The following is a 21,468-nucleotide window of genomic DNA, read 5'->3' on the forward strand; positions in this document are numbered from 1 at the left end:
TCCTGAGTACTGAAATACAGACATGCTCTACCATGTCTAGTTTAAGCAGTGCTGGGGAGAGAACACAAGCCTTCACCTATGCTAGGGACACAGTTCAGCCACTCAGCCCCAGCCCCAGCCCCAGCCCCAGCCCCAGCCCCAGCCCCAGCCCCAGCCCCAGCCCCAGCCCCAGCCCCAGCCTTCAATTTTTATTTCTGTTCCTCAGGGCTCATTTGTAGCAGTAACTCTGTCTTCCCAATGCTTCTGGCACACAGCAGACCCGCTGTAGATGCCGCTCAGTGAAATGTTTACTTATAGCTTTGTGTGTGACACTCAGTCCTCCAAGAAAGCTCAGAGAGCAGGTCAGTATCCTGGTGTCTGAGAGTTTCTGTCTTAGACTGGATGGCCATCCAGACACAGACGACCTACTTCTGATCTACTCCATCACAAAAGAGTGAGATTCATTCTGTACCAAATGGGCAGTCAGTGAGTATCTTACTGCGAGCGCTCAGCCCCGGTCTGTACCCAGGCTAGGCGTGCTGCCTAGTCTCCATGTACCCAGCGACCTCAGTGAAGAGATAAGCAGATGTGTTAGATTCTGCACTGCTGTGACCAAACCCTGGATATACCCAGCGGAAGGGAGGAAGGGTTTATTTTAGCTCATGGCTTTGGAGGTCTCTGCTCACATCATAGGAAACAGGAAGCTGAGTAGGACAGAACATGGAAGGGGAAGATAGGACCCTCAAGGATGTGCCCCAGGGATGCTTCTCCTCTAACCAGACTCTACCTTCAACCGCTTTACCACTTAATAACAGTCTATTGAAATCGAGACTCTACCAATGGATTAAATCATTCATTAGGGCATAACCTTCAAGGTCTAATCATTTCTGGGCAGACACATCCTGAGGCATGCCTTACTAATCTCCAGTAAGTAAATTCAATCAAACTGACAACATCAGTCATAAAGCAACCTTATGATTGGACATGGTCCCCCCCTCATGCTGAAGCACCATGAGGCAGGATGGCCTTGGGGACCTTCCAGGGAAGTGACTGGAAGACACAAAGGGAGAGGCTAAATCAGGAACACTGGCCCTATTATACCATTTCCTCCTTCCATTGCTGCACAGAAAGCCTTCTTCTGCCCTACATTGTGCCACCTCTCAGCAAACAGATACCCACAGAGGAAGGACCACCTGTCAGGCCCACAGCAAACTCATAGCAGGCATTTGTAGTGGTTTGAAGAGACTGACCCCCGGGTATTTGAATGCTTGGCCCCATGTGTGAACGTCTGGCCCCTGCTTGGTGGAACTGTTTAGGAAGAAGCAGGAGGTGTGTCCTTACTGAAAGGAGTTTGTCACTAGGGGTGGGCTTTGGAGTTTTGGTAACCCATGCCATTCCAGTTAGCTCTTTCTCTGCCTCATCGTTGTGGATCAGATGCAAACCCCCAGCTACAGCACCATGCCTGCCTGTTTGCTGCCTTGCTCCCAGGCATGATGGTCATGGACCCACCCTGTGTCTTAGTCATGGTGTCTCCTCACTGAAATAGAAAATAACTAAGAAAGTGTTCAATAATCCTCCACTTTCTGAGTGACCACAGGATGTAGCGGTGACTCAGACAGGTGAGAGACCCTGTAACAGCATCTCTAGTTTATAAACAACTCGCATAACTGATGACCTACTTATGCAATGACTTATCTAGGCCGACAGCATGTATCATAAAGAGTGAGAAATGCTATGGGAACTCGTCTTCCCTACCTCCCCTGCACAAACGAGGCTGAGCTGAGAAAGGAAGGAGAAACAGGAACTCAAGAGTTGCCATAGTTTGCACGAGAAAGTTTGTTGATGCTTCATGTGTCAAAGGCTTGGCCCCTACCTCGGTGTTATCTGAGGTAGAGCTTTCAGTCATCAGAGGTGTGTAGCCTATTGGGGGCCTTTCGATGCCTGAGGGTTTGTCCTTGAGGGAAAATGAAGGACACTGGTTGCTCTTCTCTTGCACCCCAGTCACTTTGTGCCCACAGCATAAGGTCCCATCTCATTGCCAAAGCAGTGTTGTTTCAAGTCACTGTTCAGATAAGATCACTTAGGATCTGGACTTTAGACTCCTGCAGATTACAGAGGTCCTCCCCCATCACCTTCAACATCCTGCATCCCAGTCAAAAATGAATCATCATCCTTACACTCTTCTTCTCACCCTGGTCTCCTAATTCCCTGCCTAGCCCAGCTCAGCAAACCTTTCATTCTGCTAACCTTCATGACGTCTTTGAGACCCTTCCTTTTATACTTCAGATAATCCACAGCAAGGTGGTGTTCACATGCTCTTTGGCTATTAGGAAGAACGCTAGTGGATGCTGTGGAGAATCCATGGAGCCGGGCTCTGGTGCAGCTCTGAGCACCAGGTTACAAATAGTCCTCTCAGAGGCTACTCTAGGGGAGTGCCAGTGTGAGGAACGGTTTAGAACTCTGAGTTCTATCACCCTCAGTCTAGACTTCAAGCCCCCATTCCCAGCTCCATACCCAAACCCACTTGGAACCCATTCATGAGAAACCTGCCATATCCAGTACATAAATGAAACACAGCCACGGCAGACAATGAATACTGGGCATGGTCCAAGTGTGACTCCGTCCAGCTCTTAGAGAGCCAAGTGATGAGGATGGTGACAATGATGGCAAGAATGTAGGGTTCAGACACAAATCTACCCAGCAGTAGACTGGTTCACCCACTAGTCAAGTGCAGAGCCTGACTGTATGTAAGAAGTTCATGTCTGATGTCTACACCAGATCCTGGCACAGAGCTTTGAGGACATTTGGAATCCCATGGTGGGGAGCGTGCCTTTTATATGCCAATGGTCTTGTTTGGTCACTGGGACCTCTAGGCAACTTAAGGCTGGAACTGACTACCAGGAAGGCCACAATTAGAGAATTGGATACAATTATTCCCATTCTCTGACTTCCAGGGAGGGGTGCCTGGGTAGAGGCTTAGTTTAACCACTGGTTGTCAATGGTTCGATACATCATGTTTGTTACCATGGGAGCCTCACACAAACTCACAAGCATCCGGGGTTGGAAAACTTCTAGATTGGAGATTCTAGCAGGGTAGTAATAGAGTGGTGTGCTTGAAGTGGGTGGGGAGACTTCTTGTTCGCCTCCCCCATGCCTTTCCTTACATGGCCTACTGCTGGCAGTTCCTAGACTGGGTCCTCCATAAGGATACTGTCCTGATGTTCTCTGGCCAGGTGCAAGGGGCCAAAGCCCCATGGGCTGATGCTGGTGAAAGTGTGAGCTAGCATAAGAAGTAAAGGGCTTCGCTGTGCTCTGTGAGCCTTTCTACAAGTGACTGAACTTGAGGCTAGGGTCTGGGAACTTTTGATTTATAATCTAGTCAGACTGAGAGGTTAAGTGGGACTTCTGAGTGACAGGCTCTAACTTAGGCAGGGAAGAGTCTGACCTGAAACAAGGACGGTTTCAAGAAAAATGGAGGCTTGATCTGGGGGTTGACACACACATTTGGTATCAGCATTCTAAGTCAAACAGGTCACAGTGACTGCTCCTAAGGAGACTGAAGTAGAGGCCAGGAGAGGCCGAATCTTCACACTGTACAAGCCTCCTGTGACAGACAGAAAATTGAGGCTGAGCGTTGAAGTGGAAGCCTTCTGGTACATACCTCTAGCAGGTAGCAGAGCCAGGACTTGAACCCAGGCCTGTGCATTTCAGGGTCCCTGCTTTTACCTGTACTGAACCTATTATCTGAGGGGTGTGGGCAGTAGAGATAGTTGGGACAGTAGCAAAACCTGTCTGAAAGCCAGGCAACTCAGCTAGTCCCAGCTCTACCATGAACTTATGTGTGACCTTGAACAAGTCACTCAACTTCTCTGTGATGCAGTCTTCTCACTTAAGCAATAGGGATGTTTACCCACATTGCTTCTGGTTCCTCCTTTAGTTCCTGTTGTAACTAGGGATCGAAACTCATGTTGGGGCCAATGAGATGGCACAGCAGGTATCCTGGTTGATTTTTTTCAACTTGACACAAGCTAGAATTATCTAGAAAGAGGCACCTCCATTGAGGAAAATGTCTCTGTCAGATTGCCTGAAGGTAGGGCTGTGGGGCATTTTCTTGATAGAGGGTCCAGCCTACTGTTGGTGGGGCCACTCCTGGGCAGGTGGTCCTGTGCTGTATAAGAAAGCAGACTGACAAACAGTGGACAGAGCTTGGGGACTCTTATGGAAGAGTGTGAAGAAGGATTGCAGTTCTAAAGGGGATAGGAACTCCATAAGAACTCCAGCAGAGTCAACTAACCTGCGCCCTTGGAGCTCTCAGAGACTGAACCACCAACCAAAGAACATACACGGGCTGGACCTAGGCCTCCCAACACATATGTCACAGATGTGTAGCTTGGTCTTCATGTGGATCCCAAACAACTGAAGTTGGGGCATATCCCAAAAGCTTTTGCCTGTCCACGGGGTATTTCTAGTTGGTCTGCCTTGTCTGGCCTCAATGAGAGAGGATGTGCCTAGCCTCATAGAAACTTGACGTACCAGGGTGGGGAGAATACCCAGGGGGGCTCCACTCTCTTAGAGGCCAGGGGGAATGGGGGAGGATTATGGGAGGGGTGACAGGGGGCAGTGAGTGGAATGTAAAATGAATAAATAAAGATACAATTAAAAAGAAAGAGAAAAAGAAAGAAAGTAGGAAGGAAGGAAGGAAGGAAGAAAGAAAGAAAGAAAGAAAGAAAGAAAGAAAGAAAGAAAGAAAGCCAGCTAGCTAAATAAACCCATAGGGAGCAAGCCAGTAAGCAGCACTCTTTCCTGCCTTCTGCTTCAGTACCTGCTCCATGTTTGTGCCTTGGCCTCTCTCAATGGACTGTGACCCATATATAAGCCAAATAAAACCATTTCCTGTCCAGGTAGGTTCTGGTCATGATGTTTGTCAGCAGGTAAGGTGCTGGCTGCATGCCTGATGACCTGAGTTTGATCCTACACAGTTCCTGCAAGTTGTCCCATGACCTCCTCAAGCACTCCATAGTATATGCACACTAAGTAAATAAAAATGTAATTAAAATGTTTAATAAACTCTCAAGTGTGAAATTGATTGCTACTGAGGGAGGAGGGGCACAAGAGGCCCCCACACAGGGAAACTTCTAGTTTCTACTGCTCTAGAAGGGTCTGATCTGTCCCCCAAAGCACTAAGGGGCTGTCTATCAGAAGCTGAGTCAGAAACACACACACACACACACACACACACACACACACACACACACACACACACACACCAGGGCTCTAAAAGGTCAAGGCTGACAGCATCTCAGAGCAAGTTTAAAGCGTTGCCATTTGCCTGGTTAAGGGCTGAATGGTGACAGTAGCAGTTGGTGAGGAATCTCAAAATACAGAAGGCAGTTAGGAGCCTCTGTTTACCAGGCTGTTTTTAGCAGTCCAGAAGGCAGGCTGGGGGCGTCAGTAACTCCAGGCAGTTTCCAGGTACTGAGCCCAATCAGAGCAGAACTCTGAGTATCTCACAAGCCCTAGTGACACCACTCTATCTGCTGCTATCACAGTCACATATGTCACTAGACATTTACCCAGATCCATGGGATGTACACGTTAACAGTGTACCCCAAACTGCAATAAGGATGTGTTAACGTGGGCTTGTCTCTGGTACCAAACACTGCTGTGGTGAGTGAGGTGGGGAAGGGAGGACTGAGTGAGTGGAGTGGAGGGGATTGATGGGAAACCTAGAATTCTCCCCCCTGATTCTCCTGCAAGCCCCAGTTTCAAGCGCATGTGCATGTGTGTGCGTGCATGCGTGCTTGCATGTGTGCGTGCGTGTGTGCATGCACACACATGTGTGTGTGATATATTGTATGTGATCCTGTATGTGCATTCATGCATTATGTATATGTTCATGATGTGTATGTGTGTATAAAGGGGGGTTGAAGGTCAATATCCAGTATCTTTCTCAATGGCTTTCCACCTTATTTTTTATATATTTATTATACATATATTATATATATGAATGTTTTGCTTACATGCACATATATGTACACCACATGCATGCCTGGTATGATGAATCCCCTGGAACTAGAGTTACAGACAGTTGTGAATTGTTGGGTAGGTGCTGGGAATTGAACCTCAGTCCTCTAGAGGAGCAGCCAGTGCTCCTAACCACTGAGTCATCCCTCCAATCCTTAATTTTTGAGGCAAGGTTTCACACTGAACCCAAACATCCTTCTGCCCCAGCCCCACAAGCACTGGGATTACAGACATATACCTGGAAATTAGGTTTTTAAATGGGTACTAAACTTTGGTCCTAATGCTTACGCAGCAAGCACATTACTAGCTGAGCCACCTGCCAAGACAATCCAACACACACACACACACACACACACACACACACACACACACACACACACACACCACAGTTGAAGATAATTCTAGCCAGGCATGATGATGCAAGCCTGTAATCCTAGCGCTTGGAGTCTGAAGCAGGAGGATTGTGAGTTCAAGGCTAGTCTGAGTTGCTGGTGCTTTGCCCAACTGATGTAGGTTTCTCTGTAAGAATGGCTAAGAGCAAAGCCCTCTGTATCTGGGTTCAAATGCCAGCAGGGTGGCCTTGGCCAGCAGGGTGGCCTTGGCTGCCAGCTTCATAGGAGAGAGGAGGGAAGGACGGGGAGGGAAGGAAGAGAAAGGGATTGGGAAAGAGAGAATGGGGAGAGGGAGGTAAGGAAGGAAGAAAAGGAGGAAGGGAGTGAACCACAGCAGGGCTCCCAGAGAACCAGGCTGGAAGGAGCTAGCACTGAGCAAGACCTCCAGGTTGGGGTGGGTGTCACACGGTTTCTCTGTTTCTCCAGGGTTCAAGATAAAGAATGGTGTTTGAGTTTGGCAAGATAGAACTCTCCCCCATCCCCCAACTGTAAATTTCTGAATGTCTGAGACGGGGTAATTCTTTGAACACCAATTGTGTCAGCTATTGCTTTAGACACAGGAAGCACCCAGCAGGTCCTGACGGCAATGCCAGAGGGAAGACCTGCCCAGGCCCAGAGGAAGTGTCTATGGTATGAAACCAGACTCATGACAGTCCCTGTGCCCTGCCTGTCCTCTCCTTGTCCTCCCGGCTTCAAAGACCTGTGTCTGGATGCTACCTCCCACAATGGGCATCAAAGGTCTCTAACATGCTAGGACCACAGGCCAAAATTGCCAGGGAGTTAAGCTGCAGTTCTCCATAGCCTTCACTTAACAGTTCTGTGGGTGAACAACATGGGCTCCCATGTGTGCCTTGTATAAACTCCTATGTCCCTGGCAGGTTTAAGGACCAGACAATGGCCCAGTGTGTTGACTTGTACATCACGTGCCAAATCCCTCCTGGTGTTCCCAATTGGTGGCATGTCCCTGATAAATGATGTGCCTTGCCTCAGGGCCTTCTTCATGGGGAATCCATATGAAGAAAGGGGCAGACATCCATCTTGGAAAACACACACACACACACACAGGACAGTCCTCTGGTCCCCACCCTGGAGAGCCCATGTGCCATGAGGATGTGACATGACTCACAGGAAAGGGTACACTTAGTATGCACAATGCTCTGGGTTCAATCCTTAGCACATAATTCCCCATAAAGCAACTAATGTGCCTCTATGAAGGCAGCCCTGGGTCACTGAATTCTTGACCAAGATTGAACAGCTTTGAGATGCCCCTGGCATGTTCGTGTGCAAATACCCTGCTTGTAATTCACTGGGCTGGGCCAACCTCACCAGTGCAGTGCACAAGGTATGCCTCTTCCTGGCTGTGCCTTCTTCCTTGGACCATTCAGCTCCCTCTGCCTGCAGAGGGTGTACACAGGAGTGCTTAAGGAGTCACAGCCTAGCCTGTGGCCTTAGGGTGTCTTCCCCAGCAGCTAAGCACATGCTTCTGTCTCCAGACTGGACATGGGAAGGAAGCCGATCACTGCATGGTTTGTCTGAAAGACGTCTGTGCGTCAACTCCACTGCCCTCGTTTTTGTATTTTTTCTTCCATATCACTTTTTGAAAGTCAAAATAATTGATAGCTATTTACCCTGGACAACCCCTCCCCTGATCAAACAGGTCAGCATTGGTGGCAAAGGTGTTGCTAGGGTAGCTGTGCCATGAATCTGTACACCTGGAAGATTTCACAGAACTGGGGCTGGGGAGATGCCCCAGACGAGTCCTTGCTTCATAAGCACACGGACCTGAGTCTGGATCCCAAAGTCCACCTGAAGACCCAGGCATGGCCACACATGCTTATAACCCCTGTGCTGTGGGGCAGAGACAGGAGGATCTCTAGGGCTTGTTGGACACCAGTCTACTCCAGATTCAGTGAGAGCCCCTGCTTCAGAGAAACGAGGCAGAGAGTGATAGAGCAGGACACATGACATCCTCCTCTAGCCTCCACATACAAATGCATATTCATACACCCTACATACTCCAGACCCATACAACTCCATACATACACCAAAGAGTGAAAGATTTCATAGAACTTCTCTGTCTCGCTCTGTCTCTGTCTCTGTCTCTGTCTCTCTCTGTCTCTCTCTCTCACACACACACACACACACACATACACACATCCATATGTATGCCCTTGCACACACGCACATACACATGCCCATGAAAATACACATACCCACACATGAATCTCCCTCCCCCACCTCTTACACACACAGACAAACACAGATCCATATGTATGGTCTTGCACACATACCCATACTCACACATGCAAATGCATGCCCATGCAAATGCATACACTCACACATGAATATGCATGCACATGTGTAGACATACATGTACTCATATATACACATGCATACCCATATACAAACACTCATCCATGCATGCACATGGACACATATAAACACATACATACACATGCATGTCCATGCACAATGTATGCCCATGTGCTCACTCACATAGGTAAATGTACACACACTCACACATATATGCAAATGCAAGGCAAACACATACTCACACATGTATGCCCCTGCACCCACATACACTCACACATTCACACATACATGCTTATGCATACACAAACACACATTCATACATGTGTGCCCCTATACACCCACAATGTGTATGCATACACATACACATAGAGTCATATTCACACATGCACACAAATATGGTGTGTTTGTGTGTGTGTGTGTGTGTGTGTGTGTGTGTGTGTGTGTGTGTAAAAACTACTGGAATCAGAACTTGGTCTACTCTAGTTTACAGTGGCCTGTGGTATAACCTATATTCTCTGGGTTGTAAAATGGAGCTCTGCTGTTTTTGAAAGTTCATATAAGCATAAAACTATTTCACAAAAGAAACAATTTAAATGTTTTTTTCTTTTTGTCTTTGGCTTTTTTGACACAAGATCTTTATAGCCCAGGCTACCCTCGAATTCATTATGCAGCTAATGGTGACTCTGATCTTCTGACCCTTATCACACCTCCCAAGTGCTAGAACTGAAGGAAATTTGTCACCACACCCAGCTTCAAAAGAAAAATTTAAATAGTAAAATGAGTTAAAATAACAATGTTTAAAAAAGAATTTCGAGGGTGTCAAGCCTTACCTGAGAGCTGGGGATCAGAGCTTTCCACCAGTGGCCGCCCTTCACCAAGTCCACCTCACACAAAGGCACCGCTACTTTCCCAATCACACAGTGGCGGGAGAATTTGTCAAAATCCACCACAGTGAGCAGCAGGGTCCTCCTCTGGGCTTCTAGGAAGGGGATCTCGAAGGTGTAGCGTTCCTCAAACACAGGCTTCTGGGTCTTGCGTTTGACTCCCGTCTGCTTGGAGTTCTTCTGGTCAGGCAGGAGGCAGATCTTGACGTAGGGGTTGGAATGGGCCATGTCCTGGCGGGAGCCATCATGGGAGATTGGAGGCGGCAGGTCCCGGGCCTCGATCACCCTCACGGTGAGGTGGTTGTGCAGCAGGTCATACTGGGTGCTGAAGTGCAGCATGCCCAGCTGGTACTTGGACATTATCTCCTCATCGGTCAGAGAGTCTACGTCATCAAGATTCGAGTCAAGGGAGTAAAGTCGGGGCTCAAACTTCCTGAAGTAGTCATCAGGGGTGTAGGTTCGGCGCAGCACAGATGGCTGGATGGGCTCCTTCTTGGCACTGAGAACACCGAACTCAATAGGTTTGATGTCAATGAGTGGGGAGCTGGGGCGCCGGGAATCCAGACCTAAACAGCCACCAAGAACAATGATCACCACCATCAGCCACCTGGTGACAACAGCAAAGGTCCCCAGATGCCCACATAGGCTTCTCTGCTTCAGTGGGCTCTCCTGTGCACACGGGAAATGCAGGTGTTTCGTGAGCTTTGGAATCCAGTTTACAGCCCCTGACACGCCCAAGCACTCAGATGAAACGCCATGGGGGCTGACACACCAGCTCAGTAAGTGAAGGGACTCACTGCCAAGCCTGGGGACCTGAGTTCAGTCCCACATGCTGGAAAGAGAGCCCGGCCTCCCAGAAGTGGTCCTCTGACCTCCACACATGCACCATGGTTTTCACATTCACCAACAGACACATACACACAGACAGACAGCCACAGAGACTGACACACAAAATTTAAAAACACGAAAGAACAACATGTTACTCATGCATGCTCATCTATATACATTCATGTATGTCCAGTCTGAGGCACACAGGCAACATGTAACTCCAGGACAGCTATGACTGCAGCTCAGTACACGTGTAGAGGACATTGTATCTGAGTGCCAGAGGCTGGATTCCCCCCTGCACCATCTTCAAATAGTTGCCCATGCAGAGTACAGTCCAAGTACAATGAAATGAAACTTTCTATGTTTGTCCTTCTCCTGCAGTGTGGTGGATTCAGTCCAGGGCTTCGTGCATCTAGAAAAGGCTACCAGTGAGCTGCTGGTGTGTGCTTCTCTTCACTTTTTACTTTGAGATAGGACATCACTCAGTTGCACAAATTAGTATTGAACTCATAATTCCCCTGCCTCAGCCTTTTCAGTGGCTGGGATCATAGGCCTGCACCACCATGCATGGCTACTACACCATATTGTTTAGTTAATAAAGACATGAAAAGAAAGTCCATGTTAAGAATGGACACATGCGCACACACACACACACACACACACACACACACACACACACACACACTTTTTTTCTTGGTTCTTTGAGACAGGGTCTTGTTAAGTAGCCCCTAACAGCCTACAATTCACCATGTAGTTTGGGCTGGCCTTGAATTTATAGTTCTCCTATCTCAGCCTCTAATTGCTGGGATCAGTTGAAGCTGAGGGTTTGGATTGTGTGCATACAGAGAAATAACTGCATTCTTGTTTATTGTGGGAGGTGGTGGCCACAGGAACATTGCCATCACAGTCTTCAGAGTAGCCTGGTACCAGGTAGTACTCTAAATGGACGATGTGCCCTGAGCCGTTGCCTTTTACAGTCCCTTGGATTATTGAGGCAATAGCACATCTTACGGAATAGACCGTGTGTGCCTTCCTATACTTGCAAGTACAGGAACCAGGAGGGAAACTTGCCTTCCCCAACTGAGGTGCAACACTGCCCCACTTCAGGAGGGTGAGCCCAGGAGCCAGCATGCCTGGGTGGAAGCCCAGTTAGGCTACAAATAAGTGGAGGTCTACAGGTGCAATGCCCCTTGGGCTCCCTTAAATTTGTTTTCCTGTTTCTACGACCCTGAGTTTAAGCACTGCTGTGGTTGTTTTGAGATAGGATCTAACTCTGAGGTAGCTCAGGCTAGCCTAGAACTCCTACCACTTCAGGCTATCCTAGATTCTCTTACCTCAGACTCCCGAGTGCAGTGGTTTCTGGCATGAGCCACCACGCTCTGCTAGCTTTTTCTCCTGTACTAAGAGAATGGCCCCTCAACCCCAACTGTCCCAGGCACTTACTGGAGATTCTCCGAGTCAGGCTGTATGTGGACTTGGATGTGTCTGAGGATGAGCGTCTCCCATCAGGGGAGTTGGTCCTTGGGGTCAAAGGAACATCGCTGGCTGTGTGCACAGAGTCACCATCCTTGTCATTGCTCCGGCTGGCCATCCTGGAGGAAGAGACGGGGTTTCAATGGCTGCTGAGGCAACCCTCACCACATGGGCCTCTGCCTGCTCTCTGCCTTGTCCTACAGTCCAACTACTAACTATACCTTTCCCAAACCAGGAGCAACATTCAGTGGCTGAATACAAGGACTCCTCTATCTTAGGGCATTCATGGCAATAATGCAGCCTCTGACCCATGCTACATCACTTAGAACAATGGAAATATAGTCTTGCTTTTTGCACAAACTGAAATAATTCAAAGGTGTTATCCCTGATTTAGAAAATAGCTTCATTTGTGTGGAGGGCATGCAAACCTACACCGTTGCCATATGGGGGCGCTGCTGAGGGCGGACTGAAGCTGGAGATCTGTCAATCTGGGGTCTGGGAGGAACCATGTGGTTGTTTAGATGCATTTAGTTGCTCTTGGGGCTATGTGTCCTTCTATCCCAATTGTCTCCATGTCTCTGATTGATTTAACATCTTTAAAAATATGACGTGACAATGTCACTCAAGGGTGGAGTGGCGGGAGAACTGCTACAAAGTGGCCCTGTGAATCAATGACTTAAGAACAGAAGTTGGAGGTGGAGAAACAGTTATGGATTAGCAGGGGCGGTGACTCAACGTGATGCTAATGAAGACGAGAAATGCTAAGGAACTGGGGGAGGCATGCGCAGGATGCAAAAGAGCAGATGGTGACGGATATGAGAGATAAATGATAGATGAGATAGGTAGGGAGATGGGTGGACTGACGGATGGACAGACAGACACACAGACACTTTCCATTGGAACTCTAGCTATCTGTCCCTGGGTGATTCCCTTCCCCTCTCTGTTCCTCCATTGCTCCATCTATAAGATGGGAATAACCACAAAGCAGCCTTCTCTGGCTGCTAAACCCTCAGAATGAGTTAATAAGCAGTGAATGATACAGCAAAGACATAGCTGGATACGTGGAGTGTTTTGGCTGATATTACAATGGGGGTGGCTCTAAAGATGCCCCTAAACTGGGCACATTGTATACCTATAATCCCAGCATTCAGGAGACGGAGGCGGAAGACTCTTGAGCTTGAGGTCAGCCTATCAAGAAAGGCCTTATCTCAAACAAGTAAATAAAATGAGGCCTTGCAGTATGCAAGCTGGGCAGGGAAAGACAGAGGGGGAGCCTGCAAAGAGAGATGGGTGCGAGTGACACTATGCACAGGTGAGTATTGTGCACAGTGCACCCTGAGCCATAATGGCTGATTAAGGCCATCCCAGCCACATCCCCTCAACTTGACATTTAAGCCTATGAGGAAACAAGAATATGGAAAAATACGCAAGCTTTGAATTCCATGGGATCTTTGGAGATAGCCTGTGAGTGAGCTGGGACTGATTTAACTTCTCCCAGAGTGAGGAAAGGTGTCTGTCAAACAAGACGGACTGCAAAGGGGACTGGATACCTTGCTGGCTGGTGTGGACAGTGGATGAAGCATGCGAGGCAGGAGCATGGGGACAGGGAACGGGACAGGATCAACTCTCCTCCGTTAGAGGACGGCAGCATGCTCTGGAAGGAAAGTCTCCTGGACCTCTGCCTGCCTGTGACCCTGCTTCCCAGCTGCCAAGCTTCGCTGTGACAGCCACCTCCTCCTATGAGACCCATGTACCTTCAACAGCCTTCTGCTTAAATGTTGACACCCTCCAGAGCCACTCAGACACAAGTGCCTGTGAGCACAGGGGCTGCCTCACCTCTGCTCCTCAGATACCCTGGGCCTCTCTGTTCCCTCTGCTTAAAGTGCTTTTCCAGGTTCTTCTCTTGTTCAGTTTTTGTTTTTTAACCACACAAGTTTCTGTTTCAGTGGCCCCTTCTCTTGGGACCACGATCTTGCCTTCGTGACTTTTCCCAGCCCCCTGTGTACAGAGTCCATTCTCTTCAATGCTGCAGGGTCATCTCCAGGGCTGGTTTGTGTCTCGCATCCCAGAATGATCTGGGGTCCGCAACACTGAGGCGTTCAGTCACTCCAGAACAGCGGGATCTGCACTGTGATCAGAAAGGGGCAGGGGGTGGTGCCCACCAGCACTATCTCGCGCCATTCTCTGGTCAATCCTGTAGCTAGCTGTTCTGAACTCTTTCCCTTGCCGGTGGGAAATGCAAGCCTGTAATGGGTGCTGCTTTGTCTGTGGATGAACCACGGTGTCCCCGGGGATCCCAGTTCAGATGCATGTGCTTCCTGCACAGCAGGGCACTCCCTGTGCAACCCATGAGAACCTTGCCTAAAGAACCTACTCCAATAGACACACGAACAACTTGGCTTTCTCTCACTCCCCCATAAGGACCCTCCTGGCACTGCTTCCACAGAGCCCGGTAGGCAGTGCAGCCACCAAGATCTTCACCTGTCCCCATGACGTTAATACATGTGATAATGAGTACAGTGTCCCCAGAGATCTACCCAGAACACACCGAGGCCGGTGCATTCACCACGTGCATAGCACAAAGACAGGCCCCAGATGTCATGGCAGGAGCAGCCTCCCGCAGCCCAAGCACTTGACATTTCTACTTCCTGTCTGTTTGATAACATGTAACTGCCCACTTGGTAAACAGATCTGGAGAAAATGCAAGCTGTGGATCTGCCTCTTGAACGATTGGACCCGCTTCCCCCATGCACATCCCTGTTCTTCTTTACGTTGTGTTAGACGCCAAGATGAAGGAAGAGCTACTCGGGCTCTGGGGGAGCCTGGCTCTTCCTGGGGAGCAGGAAGGTCATGTACAGCTATTCACATTGCAGACTGTCCAGCTCCAAATGTCACAGCGTACAGTGCCATACCATAAAGTATGACTCTGGTATACTGACTCCCACACCTGCCCTGTGTCCTAGACAAAATTGAAAAGTCCCTGAGCTTATTGACAAAAGCCCATCTAACCCCATGAAGAGGACAGTAACTCACGCACAATATGCACTCAAAGAGAAAAATGACTACAGGGCTGAGAGAATGGTTCAGTGGGTAGTGTTTGTCACATACTGCTAAGGATCTGAGCTCAGAGCCTCATGAAGGCCAGCATTCCTGCTGTAAGATGAGACACAGAGATAGGGAGATCCCAGAAGGTCATAAGCCAGCTACCCTGGTGTATAGTGGAGATCAGGAAGTCCCACTGTCTCAAGGTAGAAGGTGAAGACTTGTCCCATGACCTCACACATGTACTCACAAAATGTACACATATGCACACATCATACACCAAAGTCACAGAGGAAGAGGGGAAACAATTGCCAAGAGAGCTGAGCCTCACTTCTCTGTGACAAGGACTTAAGAGGCTTTCTCAGTCTCCTCCTAAGGTTTGTCAGATGGTCAACAGGCCCTTCCGTGGTACACACAGGCATGCGCACATTTGCGAGCCTGTATATTTGGGTGTCTTCTTCCCTTCAGTAGCTGTCTTCAGACAAACAAGAAGAAGGCATCAGATCCCATCACAGATGGTTGTGAGCTGTCATGTGGTTGCTGGGATTTGAACTCAGGACCTCTGAGAGAGCAGTTAGTGCTCTTAACCGCTGAGCCATCTCTGCAGCCCCTCCCTTCTGTTTTGTCTCTGGTTTGAGAATCAAACCTTGAGCCCCACTCATGCTGTAAGCACTGAACTCTGTCCCTAGCCCTTGGGTTTCTGAGACAGGGGCATTGCTGTGCATCCCAGGCCTGGGACACACGATCCTCCCACCTCCGTCCAGTTTTTAGGACTGGGAATACAGTTGTGACGTTGTACTTGGCCAACAGCTATTCTACTGAGTGACTAAGACACACGGCTTTTAGGATCCAAATGGTCTGAACCACTCTGATAGAAGGACCCTATGAAATGGGACTGTCTCTCACATCTCAGCTCTGTGATACCTACTGGAGTCAGGCCTCAACCTGATAAATCGTGCCCTGGAGATCAGCACAAGGCTTCTGTTGACACCCAACAAGACGGAAAGACCTCTTGCTCCTGGGCTAAGTGTACTCTGAGGATAGCTCATTCACATTGGTTTTTGAGACAGGGCCTCACTACGTAATGTAGCTCAGGTTGGTCTTGAACTCACAATCATCTTGTTTCTGCCTCTCCAGTCCTAGGCTTAATGGCTAGCCTTCTTCGTTTACTTTTAATTACAGCCTGTAAAACAAATTATTTTATTATTCTCATTCTCTAGCTAAGGAAATCAAAGGTAAAAAATTTTTTTTGTAAACCAGGGTTTACAAAAATTACAATCATAAGATTGGAGACATAGCTCCATTGGGAGAATGCTCGCCCGACTTGCTTAGCTCTGTGTGGTGGCACGTGCCGGTAATTCCAGCACTTAGGAGGAAGGTGCAGGAAGATCAGAAGTTCAAGGTCATCTCTGGCTACGTAGCAAATTCAAGGGGCCAGCCTGGGCTACCTGAGACTCTGTCTTAAAAAAAACAAAAATAAGAAAGGCCACCATGCCTTTAATCCCAGTTCCCAGGAGACGGAGGCAGGCAGATCTTTGTGAGTTCGAGGTTTGCTTGGTCTATAAAGACAGTTCCAGACAAGTCAAGGCTACATAGTAAGACCCTGTCTCAATAATAAACAAGCCAACAAACAAATGATGTAGATTTTGATCATCAACAAAGTCTGAAGCACTCTTAAGTCTTTTCTAAACACAAATGCATCAAACCTGTGTGGTAAATACTAACTTTTTTGTATCGTCCCATTTTACAGATGGGAAACCAGGGCTCAGAAAAGTCAAGTAACTTTCTCAGAGCTAGAAAGCTGTCATAGAAACTGAACTTGGGGCTGGAGAGATGGCTCAGAGGTTAAGAGCACCCGACTGCTCTTCCAGAGGTCCTGAGTTCAATTCCCAGCAACCACATGGTGGCTCACAACCATCTGTAAAGAGATCCGATGCCCTCTTCTGGTGTGTCTGAAGACAGCTACAGTGTACTTATATATAATAAATGAATAAATCTTTAAAAAAAAAAAAAAGAAACTGAACTTGACTGAACTCACACATGCTGACATGAAGCCAGTGTGTCCTGGAAACATCTGAAACTTGCTTCTAGAAAGAGCACACACGGCATGACCTCCAACCCAGAGGAAAAATGGGGCTCCAGGGACTTCCGGAATTTCAGCCCAAGACTTAGATGAATCAGTTTCGAGTGCTACCCCTGGATTCCGTTTGCACCCAGCACCATCTCCTCTCTGGGCCTCCCTCCCAGAGTTCCCAGCAGCATCTGTTGTTAATTATTACTAGGTCTTTCCCAACCCTGGTCTCCTGGCTCCTCCCCAGACTCTGACCACATCCTTCTCCCTGCCACAGAGAGGTGGATCAGACATGTGGCTGAGCTTCAAAACTGCATTCCCAAAATATCTGAGCGACTGGCAGATGGAGATGTCGTATTCGGGTGCAGGAGGGGAGTGGATTAGAAATAAAACGGAAGAAGCTAGGGTGAGCACGACCAGCATTGGAACATCCCTCCCTGGGGATCCGGGTTATAAGGCCTCGTTCAGGCCAGCTAAAAGCAGCATCGGAAAGGTGCTGGCATCTCAGATTCACTGAGCATTTACTTGGTGCAGGCTTGGGGCTGGGCATAATGTCAGTCTGCCATGCTGCCTGGGAAGGAGGCACTCAGACACTGTTACCTTCACAAAGTTCCTTAGAAAAGAACACAGGTCCTTTTCTGCTTGGATACTTAGACTACTTAAAGTGTCCCCAAGATTAGCATAGCCCGGCTAGCATCTCAGAAGCTTGGTGTGAGCAGGAGCCTCACCACCAGCTGGTGCTACCAGCTGGCCCACAAATGAGGGGGCACAAAGAGGCCCTTCTCAGCTATGTCCATGGAAACTCTATCCCCCATCCTGCCCTCCCTCCAGTGGAGAGGCTGCTGGGAGGTAAATTTCCAAGCAGGGTACTCACAGCCATGGAGGAGTCTGGGCAGGGAAAGGTCCCAAGATCTCCACTTCATCTTCACTAGACTGGCAGCAGCTGGACTCATAGCACCTCTGACAGCAGTGTTGACAAGTCCATCCACACAGCAGCACATCAGAGATTCTGGAAAGAAAGCCCTGGGGCCATTGGGAGAGGAAGAGAGAAGAGAGATAACACCCCGAGTTATAAGAAGCCCATCTGGGATTGACCCACCCATGATAAATAGGCACCCCAGAGCAGAATTGCAAGTAGGGGGAAATTTTCTTATTTATGCGCTGTGGCATACAGGAAGGCAAACAGAAGTGCTGCAGCCATTCGGAGCAGCAAAACACTTGCAGGTGTTTGCCTTTGTAGTTTATGTGTGTGCCTTTCTTGACAGGTGGGCGGTTATTACAACATGGAGAGGGCCAGACAATATGTTCTCAAACACACAATGCATAGGGTTCTCTTCTGGCAAAAGGGAAAAAAGATAATTCAGAAAAAAATAGCCCCAGGGACATGCAACTAAACTGGGGGAGTCCGGTTGAGTCAGGACACACATGCTGTCTGTCCAGCCATGTCCCTTTTGCCAGGGTCTCCCTTTTGGGAGAAGGGAAGAGAAACTGTACCCTTGTTAATATCCTGTGATTCAGGACTCAATCATGCCCCAGCCCCACACCAGACTCCAAACGGAAAAGCAAGCATTTGATTAGAATCCAGTCCAAACAGATGATTGAATTAACCCACCTCGTTCAGTGGTTCCAACTGCCCTTTTAGAGAGCCACGGTGAAGCCAGGGTGAGGGGCAGAGAGGGGAGAGAGGAGAGGAGAGAAGGGAGAGGGGAGGGAGGGAGGGAAGGAGAGAGAGAGAGAGAGAGAGAGAGAGAGAGAGAGAGAGAGAGAGAACCAGTTTAGCAATATTCCAGCAACTCAAAACAAGCAAGACAAAAACAACAGAAAGCAGCACCCCACACCTTCTTTGCACTCACCATTCTGGGGAGGGAGCTGACTTTACTACCAAGGTATGGCTATGTTTGCAGGGCTGCTGGGAGCCTCTTGGTTAACTAACAGCGAATAAACGGGAAATGTGAGCTTTTCCATTTGATGTGCTGTTATGAATCAGAGCGGGCAGATAGATTGTCATGCTACTCAGCACACAGCCACACTTCAGGGGACTCGCAAACCTTCCCAGACTGAAATAGCCAGAAGCCAGCCCAAGAGGGCCTGATTAGCTAATCTGACAGGCTGATTCCCCCGCCCCTGCCAGGGTCCTACCTTCCAATCCTGCTCCAATCCTGCTGGTAGAGAGCATCCTTCGACCACCCACAAATGGGGGAGGGGCTGGAAGGAAGCCAGGAGCTGGTCCTTCCTCTCTGGTTCCACCCCATACCCCATCTTCTTCTCATAGGTCCCCAAGCTCTAAACTCCCTCCTCTTCTTCCAAGAAGGGCTCCTCTACGGACCCAGGATTTATTTTCTTTGAAAAAAATTGTAACATTTCGTGTGTGTGTGTGTGTGTGTGTGTGTGTGTGTGTGTGTGTACATGCACACGTGGGCATGTGCATGTCTCTCTCTCTCTCTGTGATCACACACATCCACAGCACCATGTGGAGGTCAGAGGATGACTCTCGGGAGACCAGTCTCTACCTCCTCCACCTGGCTCCAAGGATCAAACTCAGTTCATCAGACTTTGTGGCAAGCGCTTTTGCCAGCTAAGTCATCTTTACAGGCCCAGGGTTTCATGATTTCAGGAAATGTGGTGGTATTAACCCATTAGGCAGAGGTCAAATCCTGATGACCAGCTTAGGACAGATCCTAGACAGGAAGGGAGGTGCAATGCAAGCTAGGGCTTTGGGGTGCAGAGGGAGACAGTCTGGGTTTGTTCAGCTACTTGACTCTTGCTCACTCCTATCCTTCCCTGTAAACAAAGCAAGGTGGGCCCTCTAAAGCTGGAGATAGCCCATCTTTAAATCCAGCCCGGATTTAATTCTGTAGCATTCCCCTTGTGTTATTTTTTTCCGGCCGCCTTCTACCACCATCATGTGATCCTGGCTCCCTTTGCCTGGTTCCCTGTAAGTAATTGTGCACATGTGTCTGTGGAGGACAGTGGTCAATGTCAGGCGTCTTCCTCAGTTGCTCTTTCTGGGATGGAATCTGGAGCTCATCAACTCAAGGTTGGTTGGCCAGTGAGGCACAGGAATCCTCCTGTCTCTGCCTCCCAGCAAAGGGTAACACACCACCAAACTCAGCTTTTACATGGGTGCTGCGGACCTGAACTCAAGCCAAAAGAGTTCAATTCTAGGAAAAAAAATCAATTAATAATAGCACAGGTGCTCAAGCTCCTTGAAGTGCCAGGGACAGCCTCCTGGGGAAGTACTTAAGAGCACTAATCACAGATCCCTCCAAAGCTCAAACTCAGTCGAGCACAAAGGCGGTGGGCCACAGAGTGTATGAACTAGTGAGCTGTGAAGGAGGTGGGCTCTGAGTCTGGGTCATTCATTCCTTTGGATGAGACAGGACCACGCTGTATGGCTCCCAACCTCAAAGGAACACTCTGTGGCTTCTGAGACAAGGTGGTTTGTCCTGGGCACTAAGAATCACCCTGGCAGGTGCAAGCAGTAAAACCTGCCCTGGGGCTAGCATGAAAAAGGGCTTAAAGATGTTTGACATAAGCTGAGCATAGCATTGAGTGTGCCCATCATCCTGGCTCCAGGAGTCTGAGGCAGGGAGGTTGTGAATTTGAGGCCAGCCTGGACTAAATAAAACAAAACAAACAAAAAACAAGCGAGGGCTGTGGGATGGCTCACTGTAAAGGTCTTATCATCGAACCCAAAGATCTGAGTTAAGTCCCCAGGACCCACCAGATGGAAGGAGAGAACTGACTCCCAAAGGTGTTCTGTCACACACACATGTCACACACACAGTCCTCCAGGTTCCCCCAACCCCGCAGAGTGAGAATTTTGATGTAAAGTATTACTTTCCAACCATCTATGGCATTCTAGCAATTTCTAGGTGTGTTCTCAGGATTTGGGTGGTCGAAAGAGATCCGTTTAGCCTTTTATACGGCCATGGTGAACCCAGAAAAGCCGCCATAAGCTTCCTCTATGACACCCAGCTTCTTCAAAGCTCAGGTGCAAGATGGGGACCCAGAAGCAACCCAAGGTGGGGGCAAAGGGGACAGAAAAGAAGCCCCAAGTCCAGGGCCCCATTCTGCCTTATCACATCCTCTGGGCTCACTCTTCTGATACCAGTGGAGACCTGATTCAAGCCAGGAATCATGAAGAGAAAACCCCAGGCACACAGAAGGAACAGAGGAAACACAGAGGTCAGCAGACTCCAGCTCACTCAAACCAGCCCCACCATTGGCTGGTACACAATCTTCAAACAGAGAAGACTCCTGCATTTCCAGACGTTCAGAAAGTATCTGAAACTCATTGACCAAAATACACCAAAGCTTTGTGGGTGCATAGCCATGTCCACTCTCTGACCTCCTTTTGTGCTTGCTTTTTTTACTGTTTTCCCAATTGAAAAACTGTGACCAAAGAAAAAGAATATTACTCTCTGTGTGCTGTAAAAGTTCAAAGGCTTTTCTCTAAGAG

The 21,468-nt window shown here is 48.6% G+C and overlaps 1 protein-coding gene across 7 annotated transcripts in view; it reads right to left on the bottom strand.

The window, feature by feature from the left end:
* Window positions 1-21,468, bottom strand: part of Syt17 (synaptotagmin 17) — a 66,328-nt gene that overhangs the window by 43,260 nt on the left and 1,600 nt on the right. Inside the window, exons 1-5 of one of the 7 annotated variants that reach the window (XM_087610138.1) lie at window positions 18,860-19,039; window positions 18,619-18,636; window positions 17,881-18,029; window positions 11,864-12,012; window positions 9,539-10,158 (exon numbers count right to left, since the gene is read on the bottom strand). In XM_087610138.1, the coding sequence (XP_087466264.1) occupies window positions 9,539-10,158; window positions 11,864-12,012; window positions 17,881-18,029; window positions 18,619-18,636; window positions 18,860-18,862 (939 nt within the window). In that variant the 5' untranslated portion in view covers window positions 18,863-19,039. Of the gene's footprint in view, window positions 1-9,538; window positions 10,159-11,863; window positions 12,013-17,880; window positions 18,030-18,618; window positions 18,642-18,844; window positions 19,040-19,128; window positions 19,453-21,468 lie in introns of those variants that run through there. The other 6 variants (XM_087610226.1, XM_087610188.1, XM_087610134.1 and 3 more) reach the window with 6 other exon arrangements.

The sequence above is a fragment of the Rattus norvegicus genome, chromosome 1, assembly GCF_021556685.1.
Source record: "Rattus norvegicus strain SHRSP/BbbUtx chromosome 1, alternate assembly SHRSP_T2T, whole genome shotgun sequence".
In the NCBI taxonomy this organism is placed as follows: domain Eukaryota; kingdom Metazoa; phylum Chordata; class Mammalia; order Rodentia; family Muridae; genus Rattus; species Rattus norvegicus.